Raw genomic sequence first — 18,010 nt, forward strand, 5'->3', positions numbered from 1 at the left:
ATGGGTATTTGGCCGAATACGCACCTAAAATTTATCGGGGTGTCTGTAAGCGGTTACCAAATCAAATTTTTGTTCATCACGAGCAAGTGGGCTTCGCAGTATGTTTTCCTTTGAAGCTCAGACATGTCGTTTTGGTAGAATAAATAGCTGCATTTTCAGTAATTTGTTTTACTGATATTCAGTACCATGTATTACTTAATAGCTTTCAGTAAAACATGTAACTGCAGCAAACTTATACAATTTGCAGTGTATGATTCGTACACCAAACCCCCCCCCCCCCCCCGCGATGGATTTGGTGAAGGGGCCCCGTCTACCATAACGCCTAGGGCCTCGGAGAGGCTTGACCCGCCACTGCGTCGCTGGAGCGTTCGCCTGTCTGCGTGTACTGAACGAACCAGTTTCCATTTTTGGCTCAAGTATGGTAATGAGTCAATGGGCGAGAAGAATGGTTGCTGGTATGTGCGCCCTTGCATGCTAGGTAAATTCTTGCAGCTGGTGACAAATTGTTAAAATCTGAATAACCCGTAATGTGATAGAGTGGCGCAAATAGGGGTTGAAAGTGTTCTTAAACCATTACTGAAGAAAAATGATATATCTTAATATGCGAAAAAGATAGCTTCATTGCCACAAAGTACAAAACATTTTTAGCATATCGGTCAGCGCGTGAGAGAGAGAAATTCACAATGGGTGTGTAATGTTTCGCTTTCAGCACTACAGTTGTCCTCGACCTTTACGAGCACTAAAATAAACGGCCCCTCGCTGGATTACTTATTAGCCTTTACTTCGGTACTCCTACGCGCGGCATTTACTCATTGCTTGACGAAGGTTGACCACTTCTCTTACCGCGGACAAGCGACCGAGAGACAATTCATTTTTGCACAGCTTACCTTTCGCTTCACAGCTGGCCACGGTCAGCAGCGCTATGCTGGCCAGCGTGTACAGCAGCTTCAGCTTCATCGTCGCGCCTTTTGTGGTGTACAGTTTGCTTCCCACTCTGTCACTTCTGGCAACCAGCTCGCACCAGCTCTGTCTGGGACCGAAAATCGTTGCAAAATTTGGGCTACGGGCACAATCGAATGCACGCCAACAGACGAATAGAATGGGTGATCACTCGAGATCACGTCAAATGTGACACTGTGGGGCACCTACACTACCATAACGCCAACTTAAAAAACTACCACAAACCAGCACCACCACAATCACTGACGGACAAATCGCGCAAATCCAAATTCGATCGAACGATTTCAATGCTTGTGCGAGCGGCGGCAGCGTCGGCGACGAACCCTTTTTAGCCGAAGGTGCGCTCGGTTTTAGGGCGCACGCCGGTGAGTGAGTTATGCAATACGGCGTTACACACAACCACACGCTTTGAGACACTGCAAATGCACACAACGAGCACCACGACACGACACGACGTGGGCAGTTAGAAGGAAAGGGCAACACTGCTAAGCACACTCCGGGGTGAGGGCGGCCTCGGGGTGGCAATTATTTTGGGTTTTTTTTTGCCTACTTCACGTTCACTCACTTACTACTGCGCACACTTAGCGGACGGGCTTTGGACGAAAAGCGAGACGACGGGCTGGAAAATAGGGAAAATATTTCACTGTTACACACGGGCAAGGAACTTGTTATGTGGCGATCACGGTTTATGGATTTGTATTTGCATTTATGCTGCAATTTTTGCATCTACTGCTGCTGCTGCTTCCCTTTTATGTGGTAAGCAAAGCTCTTACGTGTGCGGTGGTGAAATAAATCATGCATAATTATGAATTAGTATAAAAATGAGTTTAAAACACTATAAAAATGCAGTCGCAAGAGCAACAAGCATTGGAGAATTCACTTTAAAAAACACAAATCATTCAAAACCCACCATTAGTTCACTGTTTTTGCAGTAAACTTTGTCGTAAAACTGTGTTGCAAGAGAAATCAACCCCCACAATGGGATGCTGCAGCTCTTCCCGAGGGAAAACTTTCTAATAACTCTCTGCAACAGCGCGAAGCACGATCAAGAAAGCGGGTGAAAAAGGCGTTATTTGATGCAATTTCTCAGCTTCTATCGTGCTCGTCTGTTACTCTCTCCCTTGGGCAGCGTAGAAAATTGTCAAAACAACTCATTTGCACTGTTTACTATTGAACACTATTGAACACATGTTATGTAGCAGTTGTGACTGTGTGTTTCAGTGTTAGAAACGATGAAAAATGCATGTATGCAACAAAGTGCAATCAATAATATTGCACACACACACACACAATCGCGCAGCTACGATAATGTGCGACTGATGTGATGAGAATAAGCTTCTCATAGACTCACGCCAATCGCAAACAATCGTCTCCGAGAAACACACTTTCAAACTAACACAGCAAGAAAACGACACACCAGCGCACTGGGACACCTAAGATCGCGATCGTGTGGCTCGCACTGATAAATTCAACTCCACCGCGGCAGCAAACAACGCCAAACGTCGGGATAAAAGAAGCAAATCCGCGCCCCGACCTTCAATCGTTGCGTTTCGTTCATACCGCAATGTTTGTTCTCGTATTTTCGCTTCTGTTTTTTTTGTTGTGTTGCACACAATGTGATAACACCACTACACTCACACGGTGCGAGAAGATCGCAACCCCTAACAGTAACGCCACCGTCTGACTGTTCACCACCCTCCACCCTGCCTCGAACGATGATAGTAGCAGCAGCAGCAGCAGCAGAAAATACAATAAGCGCAATCTTCGCCTTCACCACGACGGCAAACCACAAAAGACCCCCAGCGCCACCACCCTTTTCTCCCAGCATAAATCTATGAGAAGTAAACCCCCCGGGTGCACACAACCTTTCGACGGGAAACGAAACGCGCTGCGGCCTCTCAGCGTCGACGACTCAAGCTGTACTGAGCGGTTGGTGCGACCGCGCAAAGGCGCAAAGTAGTAGTGTGCGCTCGGGCGCCCGAACTTGCCGTGATCGTGATCGGAGGGGCTGCGCAAGACCAGCAAGAACGAAACGAGATCGTCGGCAAGCGAGGAATATACACGCACCCTGGTCGGTGCGGTTGCCAGCCCAGCATGAACGGTGTGGTTTTTGGAAAGTCGTCGTGTCGCTGGGGGATGAGTGAGCAAGCAAGACAACGTTTCCCAAGGGCTACTTGATCGTGCAGTTTTTTGGGCAGGAGCGCGATAATAAAGGATCTGTTTGGTGTTTTTGGTAGTCTTTTTGAGACGATCGTTTCGGGGCATCGTTTTTTTGGAGATTATTCTTTGAAAATAACAATAGAGAAAATAAACCAAATAAATACCCAAGATTTTAAATTCTCGATTTATTTTATCTAAATTTGCAGTTAGTTCAATTGATGATAATGTTTGTATTATTTTTTTAATTAATTATTTAAATAGCAGATTTAAGCAAATTTGTACTGTTCACAAAAACTCTTAGAAAGCATATAAAAAGTGTATAAAAGTAATTTCAAAGCGATATAGACATTATAATATTTTTTATCAATGTGAGTCATTCCTCCTACGACTGGCAGCATTTAAGGGTTGATGAACTTTTGGACATATCTTGTTTTTGTTGTTGTTGTTTTGTTTGTTCTGCAACAGGTTCCAGTGACGAATGTTGTATTCATGTAGGCAGGCGGCAACAGTTGGAGAACGCGAGTTGGCAAATAAATCGAACACTTTGCTGCACTGCGCGTTCGCCGCTGCGTTTTGCGCGAGCGGGCTTAAGAACCAATTTATGGTTGCTGTCGAAGATCGCAGCTTAACTTCTGTGTGTCGATGAGATCGGACAGTAATAAGAAGAAGAAGAAGAAGGGAAAATGAGAAGAAGAGAGAAGGAACAAAATGGGACACCGAAGGATACAGTGCTGGACTCGTCGATGGCCAGCTGTCTCCTTTTGGTGAGATCGAGCGGATCATCAAAACTGTGGGGGGACTGTTGGCTTGCAGGGTGAAGAAAACCAGTTCCGATCTTCAACACTGGGGGACACACAGTACCGATATGGGCAGGGAGATAGAGAAAGAAAAAAAAACATATAAAATAACTTTTTAGTTGACTACCAAGGACAACCACTGACAGCATGGAAAGTCGTATGATGGGCTGCGCGGAACATTTTATTATTTATTTCGAAGTGGAATCTGAATGGCATAAGAAGAATCCACTGTAGGAGCTAAAGATCGGCTAGAACTGCACATCCCAACTTGCAATCACTCAAGTTTATCTCATTTGATTATGGTATACGATTATCAAGCGATCGGTAAAGAGAGTCATCATTTCCCAGCAATGATACGAAACATCCGCCCGGTAGATCGCGAGTGCGCGACTGAGTGAGTAATGGGGGAGTCGCTTCGATGCACACTCTCATGGTTAGTTAGGCTTGCAGTAGGCAAGGTTTTAGAACCCCAGCATGTCTAGAAGGGGAAGCGAATGTGAAACTTCATGAGGCTCTAAAACAAATAGCCCTCCCCGCCCGTACGCCACATACGTTGGCGCATGAGGCAGTAGATATCATTCTACCTTAAGCTCAGATAAAATCACCAACTAGAACAGGTCCGGCAATGGCCCCGCGTGCATGACTCCGGCAAACAACTCAGCTGTGTCATCCCGGCAATCACCCTTTACCGTTCTGTGGACGAGACAGTTACGAGAGCAAAATGAATGGTTTAGAAAAAAAAGTCCAGAACTTCTACCCTGCAACACACTCCTCGCACACCTCTACCTGGGTCAGAGTACACAACAGTAGGTTAAACAAGGTTCACCGACGAAATGGGTTTTTCTCATGTTGCTCACGCGGGAAGCCGGTCGGTTCGGGGTCTTAATCTTGCGTCTTACATCGCACTCGCGCGGATGATCCGCTAGAACATGCATTAAACGGTTAACATACATATATATTCACATGCCCACACACACACATGAAAACTGCACGACGCAAGGGATGGCCCCCGGGAAAGCCGAAAACACCGGAAAGACCTACATTCGCGTATGGCCGTGAAGAGTACACTATTAACACAGTTACTACTAGCTGCCTCATGCGCGAGTACACGTGTGTGCCCCCGTAGCACCGTGCCCCTCGGCTTACGTCACGGTGCATCAGCCGTCCCTGATCCCCCCAGTGTTCTAGGTATGTGGGAGAACTTTCGGAGGCAGCAAGTTCATTTAGGCGTAATTGTGCACGATAAAAGTATGTGTATTATTATGCTTCTTCTTCTTTTTTTCTTTCTCGTTCTGAGCGTTTTGTTCAAGCGTCTTCTTTCCGTTTCTCGCGTGCGGATGCTGCTGTAGGAAGATGCGGACGGCGCGATCAGGGAAGTAGTAATTAACGTGCGCGAAGTGTAGGTCAGTGAGAAGTTAACCTCGGTATAACGGTTGCGTTTTTTTTTTTTGCGTAAGAATAAAGTGTTTTTTTGGAATAATCCCAAGAATTGCTTCATATCCACATCACATAAGAGCATGCTATCAAACCGTCCAAATCTCAGTTTAGGATGGTTAGGATGATTTAAATTGTACCATACGCCGTACCCATGCCTTTTGTGTGTCTTTCATTCTAACGAACAAATATTGTGCTTAGCTTATCTGCGCGAAAATCTTGCTCTGTTCTTGAAATGGGCAGAGAAATAGCAAAACGGAAATCAGCATCAGCCTGCCAGCTCTTGCTTGGAAGAAGTTGCGGTAGGCCCTTTAGGCTGGCTTTGTTAGTTGGTAGGGAAGCATGATTAATGAATTAATTTGTACGTGCTCGGCGTCAGTGACATCCCAGAAGGCAAATTCAGCACGACGGCCCATGAAGCAGTGAGGATCGCTAAGTTGATGATGTCATTGCGCTGCCGGGGCAGAAGAGGAATTAAAATTATGTCATTTATCATGGTACAAAATTCAGCCTGGAAATAAGACATCTATACTTTTACGAAGAAAACCCAAAGCTGGATGCCTTTAACACATAACACATACACCATAATTATTAATGTTTGTTTAAGCTCAAGCAACGTTACCTGTTGCATAAAAATTCCCCCCTCACTCACGCTCATACTAACACGTTGCCAGTGTGGTCAGCATAAATTATCAGAACCCCAGCTTAGGTGAGCATTCTTGAGCGACCATTTGCCAATTTGCCCGACCAATGTTGGCTCTGTTTGGTTGTGCATTGGGTTCCGCTCGGTGGTCGGTGGTTTGTGTGAACCGCACCATCACACCCCGACGTGTGGTAGAATTTATTTTTCATTTCCTTTTTTTAATGTTTCCATCCATTCCGGTTCGATTCCTGTTTCATGCGTCTTACCCTGAGTGCGGGTGCCTTTCCTGTGTTTGTTCTTCTGCTGAGTTGCCAAAGTTTTTACGCTTTGGTTTTGTTTTCCGTTGCACGTCTCTCCTTCCGAGATTACGCCAGTTCCTTATAAATAATACAACTTTTGGGGAGAAATTCGCAAACGAAAATCGAGAGACATTCATTTCGCTAACGATCGTGGTGTGTCTCGGGTTTGAAATGATCTGAAGGCGGAATGGTAATCGTACCTAGAATGGGGCTACATACTACACTACCTGAACCGTTCGTCATCCCAAAGGCATGTGTGGGACGTGCATGAGCCATGGGTAAAGTTCTTTGACTCCAGATTTTTGTTTTTTTGGGCAGACAGAACTTTAGGCAAGGCTGAACCGTTTGAACCGTTTGAACCGTTTTGCAAACCTATTGGACAACACGTTTTTAAAACGAACGGTTTTTTGCAGTTCATGAGACTGGCTTCTACTTCTTCTGGCCTTTTGGACTTTGTATTATGTCATCTGAAAAACTTAAGCAATATTATCAATAACAAATATATTTTAGATAAAATACTAAAAAAAATCCGAGATAGTAAAAACAAAATTCAAAAACAATCAGACTTAACAAACGGAAAAGGGTATGGAAAAATAAACATGTTTCAACATGTCATTTAACGTGATGAAAACTTATTTTTAAATTTAAAATTTAATTTAACAACACAAATTTCAAATATTTTGCTGAAATCTTCTAAAAAAGATCCAGAGCAATGTCATCCACGCTATCGTTTGAACGAAGATTTGATCAAAAACCCTCGCTCGTCGTCAACGTCAAAAACCGTCACAACCTGACATTTGGGCGCTTCAGCAGCGTGAAAATAAACAAACATTTGTTTGCTGCTGGTGTTGTGGAAAGAATGGATTTAAAAATTGAACTATTTGAAACGGTACCTTGTTTGCTGTGTTTAAGCAGTCAGGAACACGCAAACTCTCTTTGCAGCGAGCTGGAACCGAAGGTGATCTCGGTTTTGTGTCGCCATTTCTGGTTCACTGCAGAGGACATCCAGCAAAAGTACGTATGCAGTGCGTGCTGGGAGCAGGTGGACGAATTCAACACCTTCTACGAGCTAATAGAAAGAATACACCATGCAGAAGAACAGAATCAACACGATGGAAGCAAACTGGAACCGTTACCAACGGAAGATTCGTGTGCGTACACGGAAAGCCCAGAAACAGATGAAATTCACGAATCCTTTCCAGATGATTCAGACTCGGAAACTGTTGTTATTGAAACAGAAGAATTGAATTTGGAAGAAGTCAGTGGGGAAAGTGTCGTTCTTACAATCGAACGGAATACCAAAGAATCTCCCCAACAAAGTGATGAGATCGAAACAGGACCAAACTTTAACAATGTGATCGAATTCGAGCACCACGAAGAGTCTGAAGATGCGACGCCTAACGGGCCAGAAGTGACGGAGAGCTATAAATGTGACCAGTGTGATCGCGTGTACCCCAAGCGGCATCTGCTAAATAGACATCGAAAGCAGCACGTTGCTGAAAATGGCTTACAATTCGCATGTTCCGAATGTGGAAACGAGTAAGTAAAAATAGTAAGCATATGTAGTGTGTTCCCTGACAAAAAATTATGATTTCCATTTACTTTTCTTATAGATACTTATCAGAAACGCGGCTACAGCAGCACAAAAAGCGTGTCCATGGGCCAGGATTTATGTGTGACGCCTGTCCAAAGTGGTACAAAACTGGGGAAGCGTTGCGCCGTCACCAAAAAGATAGCCACAATCCGTACGAAACGGAGCGGGTAGAATGCCACATATGCAAACGATGGTAGGCATACGAGCAGGGCCAGTTGTTAATTGAAATGTAAAATAACTAAATCTGTTTAATTGGTCACTTTCCAGGTTGAAAAACAAGGGCAGCCTCAGAAAACACTTGAATCGACACAAAACGAGCGGAATGCAAAACGTGTGCGAGATCTGTGGAAAGGTCGCACCCACGCATACGGCACTGAAAAGCCACAAACTGTTCGTGCACAAGATGCAAAAGTCTTACCAGTGCAACGTTTGCTACAAAGCTTTCAAACGAGCATTCACATTGGAGGTAATGGAACAAGAAGTTTAAGTTTTACGAGAAGTGGAGTTTTACGTAGACAGATACTTAATTGGGCATTTTATTTGCAGGAGCACATGACGATACACACAGGCAGCACGTTGTACAAATGTCCGCACTGTCCGAAAACGTTCAACTCGTCCGCCAACTTGCATGGGCACAAGAAAAAAGCGCACCCGAAAGAGTGGGAAAGAAGCCGCATTGAGTATGAGAAGCGATTTGTGGGCGATAGCATTTACGAGGAGGAGATAAATGTTGTGTAAAATGTTGTGTTAGAAATTAAAACTAAACTATGGGTGCAATAAAATATGAAATATATCATCATATTTATTAGAAAATAGTTTGTCTGTCTGCATCAAAATTGATAATGGTTTGAAAAACAATAGGAAAACTGGGAAATTGTTCGCATATTTTTTTACCTTTTTCGCGGACCGAATTGTTTAACAACAAACATCTGACAGCTGCGTTAACCCTTGAAGTTCATCGAATCCTCATGGAAAACGTAATTGAAATTAAAGTTATTAAAAACATTAAGTTACACCCTTGTAATTAATCTGGAATCATGCAGTTTCCTCCACAAGCTTTGGATAATTGTTGTAACTGATAATTTGTCTTCATAATTGATGTAAAAGATTTGTTTCGAATCGACTGTATAAGTTAAATTCTCCTTTACCACATGGATCACCTACATCAGAGCTCGCTCGTGGCAAACGTCACCGCAATCTGACAGAACGTAAACAAACCACGTATTGGTCCGGAATGGGAAAATAATCTGTGAGAAAATTACTTCCCCCAGCTGAAACAGCGTTTGGAATCGCGATTTTATCATTGAATTAAGCGCAATGGAAACGGGGTTTGGTCGCACCGTGTGAAACACCTCGTTTCGCGGACTGATTGTACGTGTACGTGTGTGTGTTTGTAATTGTGCGTGTACTAAAGTGTTTCGTTCCGAGCTGTGCTAATGCCGAGCTCCGATGGCAGGTTGCGGACATGTGTAGCGATGATAGTGGCCCGTCGCAAAGGTGGTCATGCAGTCGGCGTGTAGTGCTATCGCGAACCGTGCTAACATAGAGGGGAACAATTGCATGTGCCGGTCGGTGGTGGTGATAGCATAACAATACAATTCCGCGCTGCGTTGCGTTGTGGTGTGGAAAGCTGCGGCGGGCACGCACGTCCGGATGTAGTGCAGGTTTCGCGTTTGTTTTCGCGTGCAGTCGAATTGTTCCTGTGCAGTGATCACTCGTGTGTTATTGTCGAGTGGCACGCACGTTCGGTGCGAATAATTTGAATTTTCGCGAAGCAGCAGCAGCAGCAGCAGTGCGATAACGAGCGTCATGCGGCCACGTAAGACGATCCTGCTGGTCGGCGTGTTGGTCATCTGGGTGTTGATGACTTATCTCGCGTTTATGCGCTCCGTCCGGGGGACGGACGGTTCGCGACCCCGGCCCGCCTTCGCTAGCAACAAGCTGATGCTGGAAAAGGTGCAGGACTTTGAGCAGAATCTGAAAAGCTTTGCCGACAGCCGGCAGAATTTGTACCGTGACATTATGAACATTCTGCGGCGGACCGACAAGGTATCGAGCGTTCCGGCGCAACCGATCCCGGCTGTACCGTCGCAAGAATCTCCCGGCCTGGCTGTGCTGGAAGCGGAGCTGCCGAAAGCACGACAAGCACCACCGGCAGAGGAAGAGGATGGGAAAGATGTATTGGGCGTGCCGGCACCGCTCGCCCCCATACCCGAGGCAGAAGACGGACGGCCCGAGGTGGAGCGGGTGCTGAGCAAGTTTCAGCAGCGCTATCTCAACAACGATCCGGCCTTCCCCGTCATCCCGGTGGTCGTGTTCGCGTGCAACCGTATCTCCGTCAACAAGTGTCTGGACGATCTGATACGCTATCGACCGAGCGCGGAACAGTTTCCCATTATCGTGTCGCAGGACTGTGACGATGAGGCGACACGCAACACCATCCTCTCGTACCGGGACGAGGTGACGCTGATCCAGCAGCCGGACCAGTCGGACATACCCGTGCCGCCGAAGGAGAAGAAGTACAAGGGGTACTACAAAATCTCGCGTCACTACGGCTGGGCGCTTCGGGCCGTCTTCGGGCAAGGGTTCGATTCGGTGATACTGGTCGAGGACGATCTGAGCGTGGCGCCGGATTTTTACGAGTACTTCCTCGGCACCTACCCGATACTGAAACGCGACAAGTCGCTGTGGTGTGTGTCGGCGTGGAACGACAATGGGAAGGAGGGATTAATTGATACGACCGCGCATGATCTGCTCTATCGGTCCGATTTCTTCCCCGGGCTGGGATGGATGATGACGAAAGATCTGTGGGACGAGCTGGAACCGAAATGGCCGAAAGCGTGAGTTGCTTTTGTCTGACAGATTGCGATAATGGGCGCTCAGTAATCAATTGTAATCATTTTTACAGATTCTGGGATGATTGGATTCGTCAGCCGGAGCAACGCAAGGAGCGGGCTTGCATACGGCCGGAACTGCCCCGGACGAGAACGTTTGGCAAAATTGGTGTATCGAAGTATGTTTGCAGCGTTTAGGTGGTTTGGTGTTATTAGTGTGTGAAATTAACGTATTTTTTGTATTTACAGTGGTCTATTCTTTGATAAACATCTAAAGTTCATCAAGCTCAGCGAAGAGTTTGTTAGCTTTACCAAAACGAACCTTTCCTATCTGGTGAAGGTAAAATGAGTTGCCGTTCAAATAACTCTGTGTCACTCAGCAAACAGTGTGTGTAATTAATCTGTTTCTCCATTTCTTCACTCTCGCATTTTCCTTCCTCCAGTCTGCATACGACGATGCGTTCCTTAAAACCGTGTACCAGAGTCCGGTGGTAACGCTGGATGAACTGAAGCGTGGCATGGTAATGACGCGTGAGCCGATTCGCATAGCGTACCACACCAAAGAGCAGTACAAACGGGCCACCAAAAACCTCGGCCTGATGGACGATTTTAAGGTAAGTACCGGCGCGACCTGCTGTCTTTTCTTTGTACCAGCCACCTGACGCAAGCAATTGAATTTCGCAATGGTTTACAGAGCGGCGTACCGCGGACGGCCTACCGGGGTGTAGTTTCGTTCTTCTACAATGGCCAGCGGGTGTATCTGGCGCCGAGTGCAAACTGGAAGGGTTACGATCTCACCTGGAGTTAACAGAGCGCTCCACTGCCCAGCCTGATCTAGCAGCGCAGCATTGTTATCGTTTTGCTGCGCAACCTGTTTCCACGTGCGTTCGCTTCCGTGAAGAACTGACTTTTCTTACACACCAACACACACCGCACGCGTGGTAGAGGAAACACAGCACGATGTCGTGGTGGCCTTTTTTGTTTTTTTTTTTTTGTTTTGTTTTAGCGTAAATGTTGTAGGGGACGTTTAAAAATGGATTTCAAAATTCACATCGATTGCTGACGTGGTGGTATGAGTGATGCAACAGCAAAAGCAACCACCATTTGCTCACTTCCCTGCAATAGTTTTGATATTGTTTTGCCTTTACTGCAATCCACACACATACGCAAAAGTGTTAATCATTCCCGTGCGTTGAACACCTGCAAATAGCTAAGTTTATCGCTAGTGTTACGCACTCTAGGCAAAAATCCGCTCAATTCCGCTGTATGAACTGGCAAAGTGATTGAAACAATCACCATCTTACTATTACATTTTATGTTAGGGCATTTAGGATTTTTTTGTATTTTTTATATTTTGTTTCAGTGAAACGATTTTATAGACATCTAGAAGAAAGGTGAAATGCTAGAATAATTACGTTACCCTTACTGCACTATCCACTGAACAACCAGTCACCAGCCTGTTTAAGTGTATCGTTATTCTTTTCTAACTCAATCACCAACTATCAACACAGTTCCTTGCTATCGCTATCGTATCTACAGTACGTTCCTTTTTTCCTTGCAAAGTTGCGTAACACCAACAAGTCTTCTACTTTTTGATACTCGACCTGATTCACAGAGCATTGATTTGTGATGCAAGCCCAGGAGAACAGTTAGAATTTAAGAAAAGTGCATACAAAGCACACCCACTGCACTGCTTATGCGCTGCAGCAGCTAGTCAAATGAGTGTTTGTTTTGAATGTATGTGATGCGTGTATGCGTGCGTGTGGAACCACTCCACTTGCCACACAGCCGACATGAAGAATGCCAGAATGCAGTTTCAGCCGTTAGCCAGACAACAACAAAAAACCTAAAAGCAATACATTTTGGCTCCATCTTTTAGAAATTTTGGGTAATGAAACGTTTTAAAAATTACAACATAAATAAATGATAGCAAAAAATGCATCACAATTGAAAGGATGGCTAGGGACAGTGGAGTCCTGTCGAACAGTGTAGTGTGTCTGGGAAATTGTATGTTCTGAAAGTGGGGAATAGAATTCAAAAGAAAGAGAGAGAGAGAGAGAGAGAGAGAGAGAGAGAGAGAGAGAGAGAGAGAGAGAGAGAGAGAGAGAGAGAGAGAGAGAGAGAGAGAGAGAACTAATCTTTACAATGAGACATACAAATCGTACGTCAGCAGCAAAAGATTCCAATGTCATTCATTGATACCCACACTAAGCGCAATGGTATGATCTATGTAAATAAGCAAAACACGACGTAAGGTAGCATTTTTAAATAGTAGAAAAAAGAAAAGTCGAAATCAAACACCGAAACTGTACGTGTCAAATGGTACTCTCGATTGGAGCGAAACATAAATCAGTGTAGCAACAATTGCTAAAAATAGTAACAATCATTAGCAAGGAAGAAATCGTGAAAGAGAATAGGAGAGCCAAAAGCAAACAGAAACAATGAACGGAAAGCGTTTGTATGAAACTCTGTACTCACTGTGAAATAAATGTACACACTTTACGCCAGCATAAACTCTCACATACACTGTGTGAAACTCTGTAAATAAATCAGCACTTCGCAGCTCTTGTGTTACTGTATTCCGGGAGTTAGATAGTTGTGCACCGAAACTTAACATTTGTTTTATATGAAGGTGATATTAATATGGTTTAAAGCCGTTGTTGCTTTATGTTTGATAAACAAATATTATAAACTTTATATTAATGGATGGAGTGCATTCTTTTTTCGCAGTTTGTTTATCTTCAATAATTGCATAATAATTGATAATAATTGCAAAATCTTATCGCATTTCGGAATGATCGCAATTGTCAGTTTAATGAGCACTACTTCTCTTTAATAAAAATTGCAATGTTTTATGCGTTTTACGATATTATTTTGGAAAATCCTTTTCAAGCAACGGAACAACCAACTAACTAATTGGTCGGTGATTTATTGATGTCTCTTGTTGCTTGAAACAGCACGCCATCCTCTGAGAAAATGATCTTCACTTGCGGTCAGTAGACACGCCCACTTTCTTCCCGAGAATAATATGGTGGATCAAGGCAGGGTTCGGCAATGTTTATCCTAAACGGTAACTTGCGGATTTTGGGATAAGATAATAAGAGTTTTGTTAAAACATAGAAACGTTTCTATTTTTTTCATATCAGTTTGATTAGTTTGTTCTTTATTTTAAAAAATCTGTGGAGTTTTAACAAGTTTTGCACATTTAATTGGATGTTGATTAGATCAGCTTTTAAACAATACCCTTTATGCTTTATTATCGAGGCTCGTTAGACCACTTTCGTTAGTGTTTGTACACTAGTTCGCACGGTCAAATTATCCGTGATAATTCTAATAACTCTACTTGTCAAATCATTGCTTCATCCTCAATCTCTTCACAATCTATTTCACTCGACGAATCCTGCTCGCTGGAGGCCAATCCATCCTTAATGGCACATTCGTTGTTGTTCATCAAATCGGCACCCTTCTTACCGCCGGTACGCACGCCACCAGCGATCGATGCTTCAGTTGGATTGGACGTTGCTAGACTCTCGATCATATTGCTCGGATTGCCAAAAGCACGCTCAAGATCGGCTATTCCCGAACTGTTACCATCCGTTGCCAGCAATCCTCCGTTGATTAGCTCATTTGGATTAAATTTTGGTCCGGGCATTCCAGCTGCAGTGTAGTAGGCCCCTTCCAAGAGTTCTCCCGACGACAGTGGCCTCAAACCAAGCGGTTGTGCCATTCGACTTTGGGGCGATGTTGAAGGAATTTTGTGTAGAAATCCGCCAGGTCCAGCTGCTGCCGCCGAGGGTATACTGGAAAGGTACGCTCCCGGTGGCATTCCTGGACGTGTGGGGAAATTGGGACCGGCGTTCATGGGAACGGGCCCGGAAAGAGTCGGGTAAGGTCTGATGGCAGCGGGATGTTGCATGCCGAGTGCTGGATGAGATGCACCAGCAGCTCCTGGCTGTGGACCATTAAGCAGGAGTGATTGGACGGGCGTTGGTCCGTTCGGTGTTTGGCTGAACAACCACAACCGATCCCAACGACCATCGGACGGGCAAAACTTCCAATGCCAAGCTGGGAGTAGTAGTGTGAGGCGAGTGACTCAACGTCCGCTGTATATTTGCGTTTCCACTTGGTGCGTCGGTTTTGGAACCATATCTTGATTTGAGTTTCGGTTAGATGTAGCTGTTTGGCCAGTGCGGTACGCTTGGCGACGGATAGGTACTTGCCGCGCTCAAACTCCGTCTCCAATGCTTTGATCTGAGCCGCAGAAAATGCAGTGCGTGGTCGTTTCTTTCTATCATCGTGAGCAGCCAGTCCTCCTACAAAAGAGATAAAAAACACGCAGAAAAAATGGCTGTAATTAGTTATGAGCAACAATTTTAAACGATGACAGGTATGAGTTTAGTGAGCTGTTTCGTGACCACTAATATGAGTTGTATTTTTAGCCGTACTTTAAACTTTTCATGTTTACGAAAACATATATCTGCGTTGATATTTTTAGTTCACAGTAAAGTAAAGTTAGAAAAAAAAACCCATTCGACGTTCGAACGTACCGACTCGGCCCGGTCCATGACGACGGCATTTCTCACATCCTTACCGTCGGGCAGTTAAAGCCGCTGATCGACATTCGGTGACAATTAAGTGGCGTATTTGGAGGCAATTAGAAAACGATTAAATGCTGCTCTGGCGATGATTGATGAGCAGTACGACAGGTTTGTTAGTTTTCGGGCTGCATGTTAGAAGGCGGATGCCGATGCGTTGGCTTTAGCATCGATGATTGGCCGATAGGAAGGTGGAGAAGAGACTGAAGTTCGTACACGTGAATGGTTGTCAATGGATGGGGGAAAAACGATCGTAGGCGATAAGTTATTGAGAGAAATATTTAAAGACGTAGCTAAAAATAGTCACATTTTTCTTGCGGAGGAATATTTTTGACTAAAATTCTAAGTGACAATTTTTTTTGAATAGGTTTGTACATCCAAAAACTGCGAGAGAAAACAAGAATTGCGATTTAAGTTTGTTGTGTCCGTTCCTACCGTATACAAAAATATACAAACATACATCTCTTCTGCTCATTGCTCATTTTCTTTACTTTTTTGTACAAATATATTCTCTTTTTATACGATTTAATGGAGAAAAAAAAACAGTTAGCTACCAAGAGTTAATCGAAAACAATTGAGTTTTTTACGATTGCATTATATCATCGATTCTTTAATTTAATTTCACGTTATTTTAGTTATTTAACGAAATTATTATTTTATTTTAGAAAATGTTTCTTTTATTCAAGCAAAATTTATAGAATCAAAGATCTTAGAATTATGGGTTTAAATATTCTAATGCATAATTGGAATAAATTACTATTCACTAAAATGTAATCACTCAAATGTTGTTGTCACATTTAAGGAAATTGTTAAAAAGATGTTAGCTCGATTCAAAAAATCTTTTATGACTTTATTTTTGTTTTTATTACTAACTGTACTTCAATAACTCTGTCTGTTTCGAACGTTGGCAACATTTAACTCATCTAAACGAATAAATACTACAAGGTAATTTTCGTCACACTAGATTTACTGGTCGTTGCATACCGCTTGATCATATACGAGATTAGGCAAGCAACCTCTAAATAAAAGCTTAAGAACTGTGTCTCACAATGAAGGTGAACAATGAGTTATAACTGAATCTTTTACTCTCCAGCGCTATGACTACCAAGCATGACCTTTGTGTGATACGCGACAATGTTCTGAAAATAATTATTCCTTAGAGCAACATTCGGTGAGATGGAACAGCTATTGGTTATCCTTCAAAACCGAAACCATCATTTTCATGGCTTGGCCTTTTTTCCGATTAGTTTTCTGGATTCTGAAGTAGATTTTCAGTTTATTCACAACATCAGTAGTTGTTCTATGCAGGGCCAATTAGCAAATGATCAAAAGCCGCGGGCCAAGAGAATACGGTTTTATTTTTGCGCTTACATTAGTACGTAATACAACATAAAAAAAAAAGATCAATGATATCAAGCAATGTGATTGATAATAATGTTATATTTCTGTATTTCATTCAAGCATGGTTCAACATTGGCAATACCTATTTTTAAAACTAATTGTAATATTTGATCATTTAAGGATTGCCAACAGAGGGGCAAAAACGTGAACAGTAAAAATAACAAGGCAAGAGCAATATCGCTTCTTGATTAGCTCATCTTTTCACACCGCAAAAATATTGGTCATTGAATTATTGAAACATTAGTAGCTACCTGAATTTAGTAACCATCAAAGCGCTTTAATAAGTAACGCCATGTCAGATAAATTGATAACTGATAACTGATGGTCCATCATTTCATTTTATTTTTATTGAAGTTGAAAGAGTAAGATGGAGTAAAATGTCATACTATGAGATCTTCAGTAATTTGCTTACCAATAATTTCCCCCCATCTTTCAAAATCAGCCTAATCCTTTCGCGGGCCGAATTGAACGTTGTGACGGGTCGCATTTGGCACGCGGACTTTGCCGACCGTTATTATAGGTCTTCCTACTGTACATCTTTTCTACTATACATATCGCTATTAGAATATGAACATGTTGTTAATAACCCGAGAATTTACCAGTACATTGCTAGTACATGTACTGTAGGATTATGCAGGATTAGATTGCATAATAATCAAGCTGGAATTCCCTCACACGCCACCAAACGTAGACGATACAGAATGATAATTCGTAACTAATTCCTACATTATACGTGTCGACATTACATTAGCTATGACGACAAATTTCTAGATTGAAAGCGAATACAATAAAATCGTTTTAATCATCGGAGCATCGATAACCTTAACACCTTATGTTAATATCTAATTGAAAAATGTATAGATTGATATCTTCTATACACCCAACCTGTTTTTAAACAATTAATAAAACTCACCACTAGCACTTCCTTCGGAAGCGATCTCCGAACAATTATCCATCGTATCCTCATTGCAGCTTGACTCGGGCGAAGAAGATGCTGCCCGTTCCGACGGTGGGCGATCAGCGGCAAACGGAACAGCACTCGTTTCATTTTTATTCACATCCAAAAACTCAACTGCCGACGCACTGCGAGTCATTAACGTTTGATAAACCATACTGTTGTGCAGTTGGGCAGGGTGAGCGATGGGATAGGAGCTAGCGACACGATCATCCATCCCACGATAGCATGCGGCGGACGAAGTCGATGCTGTACCCGATCGATCTGGTTTAGCGAGCAGATGTTCGATCGAGAAACTGTTTTTTACTCGATTTTTGCTACCGAATCTACGTGGTGCA

At 43.5% G+C, this 18,010-nt stretch overlaps 2 protein-coding genes and 1 long non-coding RNA gene across 3 annotated transcripts; 1 reads left to right on the forward strand and 2 right to left on the reverse strand.

The window, feature by feature from the left end:
• Positions 1-768: 768 nt before the first annotated feature.
• LOC121602227 lies at positions 769-3,157 on the reverse strand. The gene is made up of 2 exons (XR_006006337.1): positions 2,826-3,157; positions 769-1,579 (listed from the first exon to the last, which is right to left on the reverse strand). It is a non-coding gene; the product is annotated as an uncharacterized LOC121602227 (long non-coding RNA).
• A 3,956-nt stretch (positions 3,158-7,113) lies between these two features.
• Positions 7,114-12,809, forward strand: LOC121602229. The gene is made up of 10 exons (XM_041930982.1): positions 7,114-7,832; positions 7,907-8,080; positions 8,155-8,353; positions 8,434-8,583; positions 9,159-9,178; positions 9,663-10,727; positions 10,796-10,900; positions 10,971-11,061; positions 11,165-11,335; positions 11,416-12,809. Exons 1-10 carry the CDS (start codon positions 7,153-7,155, stop codon positions 11,527-11,529), a joined length of 2,769 nt encoding a protein of 922 aa, XP_041786916.1. The 5' UTR covers positions 7,114-7,152; the 3' UTR covers positions 11,530-12,809.
• A 1,258-nt stretch (positions 12,810-14,067) lies between these two features.
• LOC121602230 (ventral anterior homeobox 2-like) lies at positions 14,068-17,961 on the reverse strand. The gene is made up of 3 exons (XM_041930983.1): positions 17,631-17,961; positions 14,744-15,034; positions 14,068-14,549 (listed from the first exon to the last, which is right to left on the reverse strand). Exons 1-3 carry the CDS (start codon positions 17,887-17,889, stop codon positions 14,068-14,070), a joined length of 1,032 nt encoding a protein of 343 aa, XP_041786917.1. The 5' UTR covers positions 17,890-17,961.
• Between the last annotated feature and the right edge of the window lie 49 nt (positions 17,962-18,010).

This window comes from Anopheles merus, unplaced genomic scaffold (genome assembly GCF_017562075.2).
Source record: "Anopheles merus strain MAF unplaced genomic scaffold, AmerM5.1 LNR4000364, whole genome shotgun sequence".
NCBI lineage: Eukaryota > Metazoa > Arthropoda > Insecta > Diptera > Culicidae > Anopheles > Anopheles merus.

What these genes read in the sequence shown, in the direction of transcription:
- LOC121602230 (XM_041930983.1), bottom strand. Translation starts at nt 17,889, where the DNA reads ATGGATGATCGTGTCGCTAGCTCCTATCCCATCGCTCACCCTGCCCAA. An exon ending in TTCCGAAGGAAGTGCTAGTG is followed by an intron (nt 15,035 to 17,630) that starts GTGAGTTTTATT and finishes TCTCTTTTGTAG; the next exon opens with GAGGACTGGCTGCTCACGAT. An exon ending in TCCGATGGTCGTTGGGATCG is followed by an intron (nt 14,550 to 14,743) that starts GTTGTGGTTGTT and finishes CCACACGTCCAG; the next exon opens with GAATGCCACCGGGAGCGTAC.
- LOC121602229 (XM_041930982.1), top strand. Translation starts at nt 7,153, where the DNA reads ATGGATTTAAAAATTGAACTATTTGAAACGGTACCTTGTTTGCTGTGT. An exon ending in TGTTCCGAATGTGGAAACGA is followed by an intron (nt 7,833 to 7,906) that starts GTAAGTAAAAAT and finishes CTTTTCTTATAG; the next exon opens with ATACTTATCAGAAACGCGGC. An exon ending in CTGAAACAGCGTTTGGAATC is followed by an intron (nt 9,179 to 9,662) that starts GCGATTTTATCA and finishes ATTTTCGCGAAG; the next exon opens with CAGCAGCAGCAGCAGCAGTG.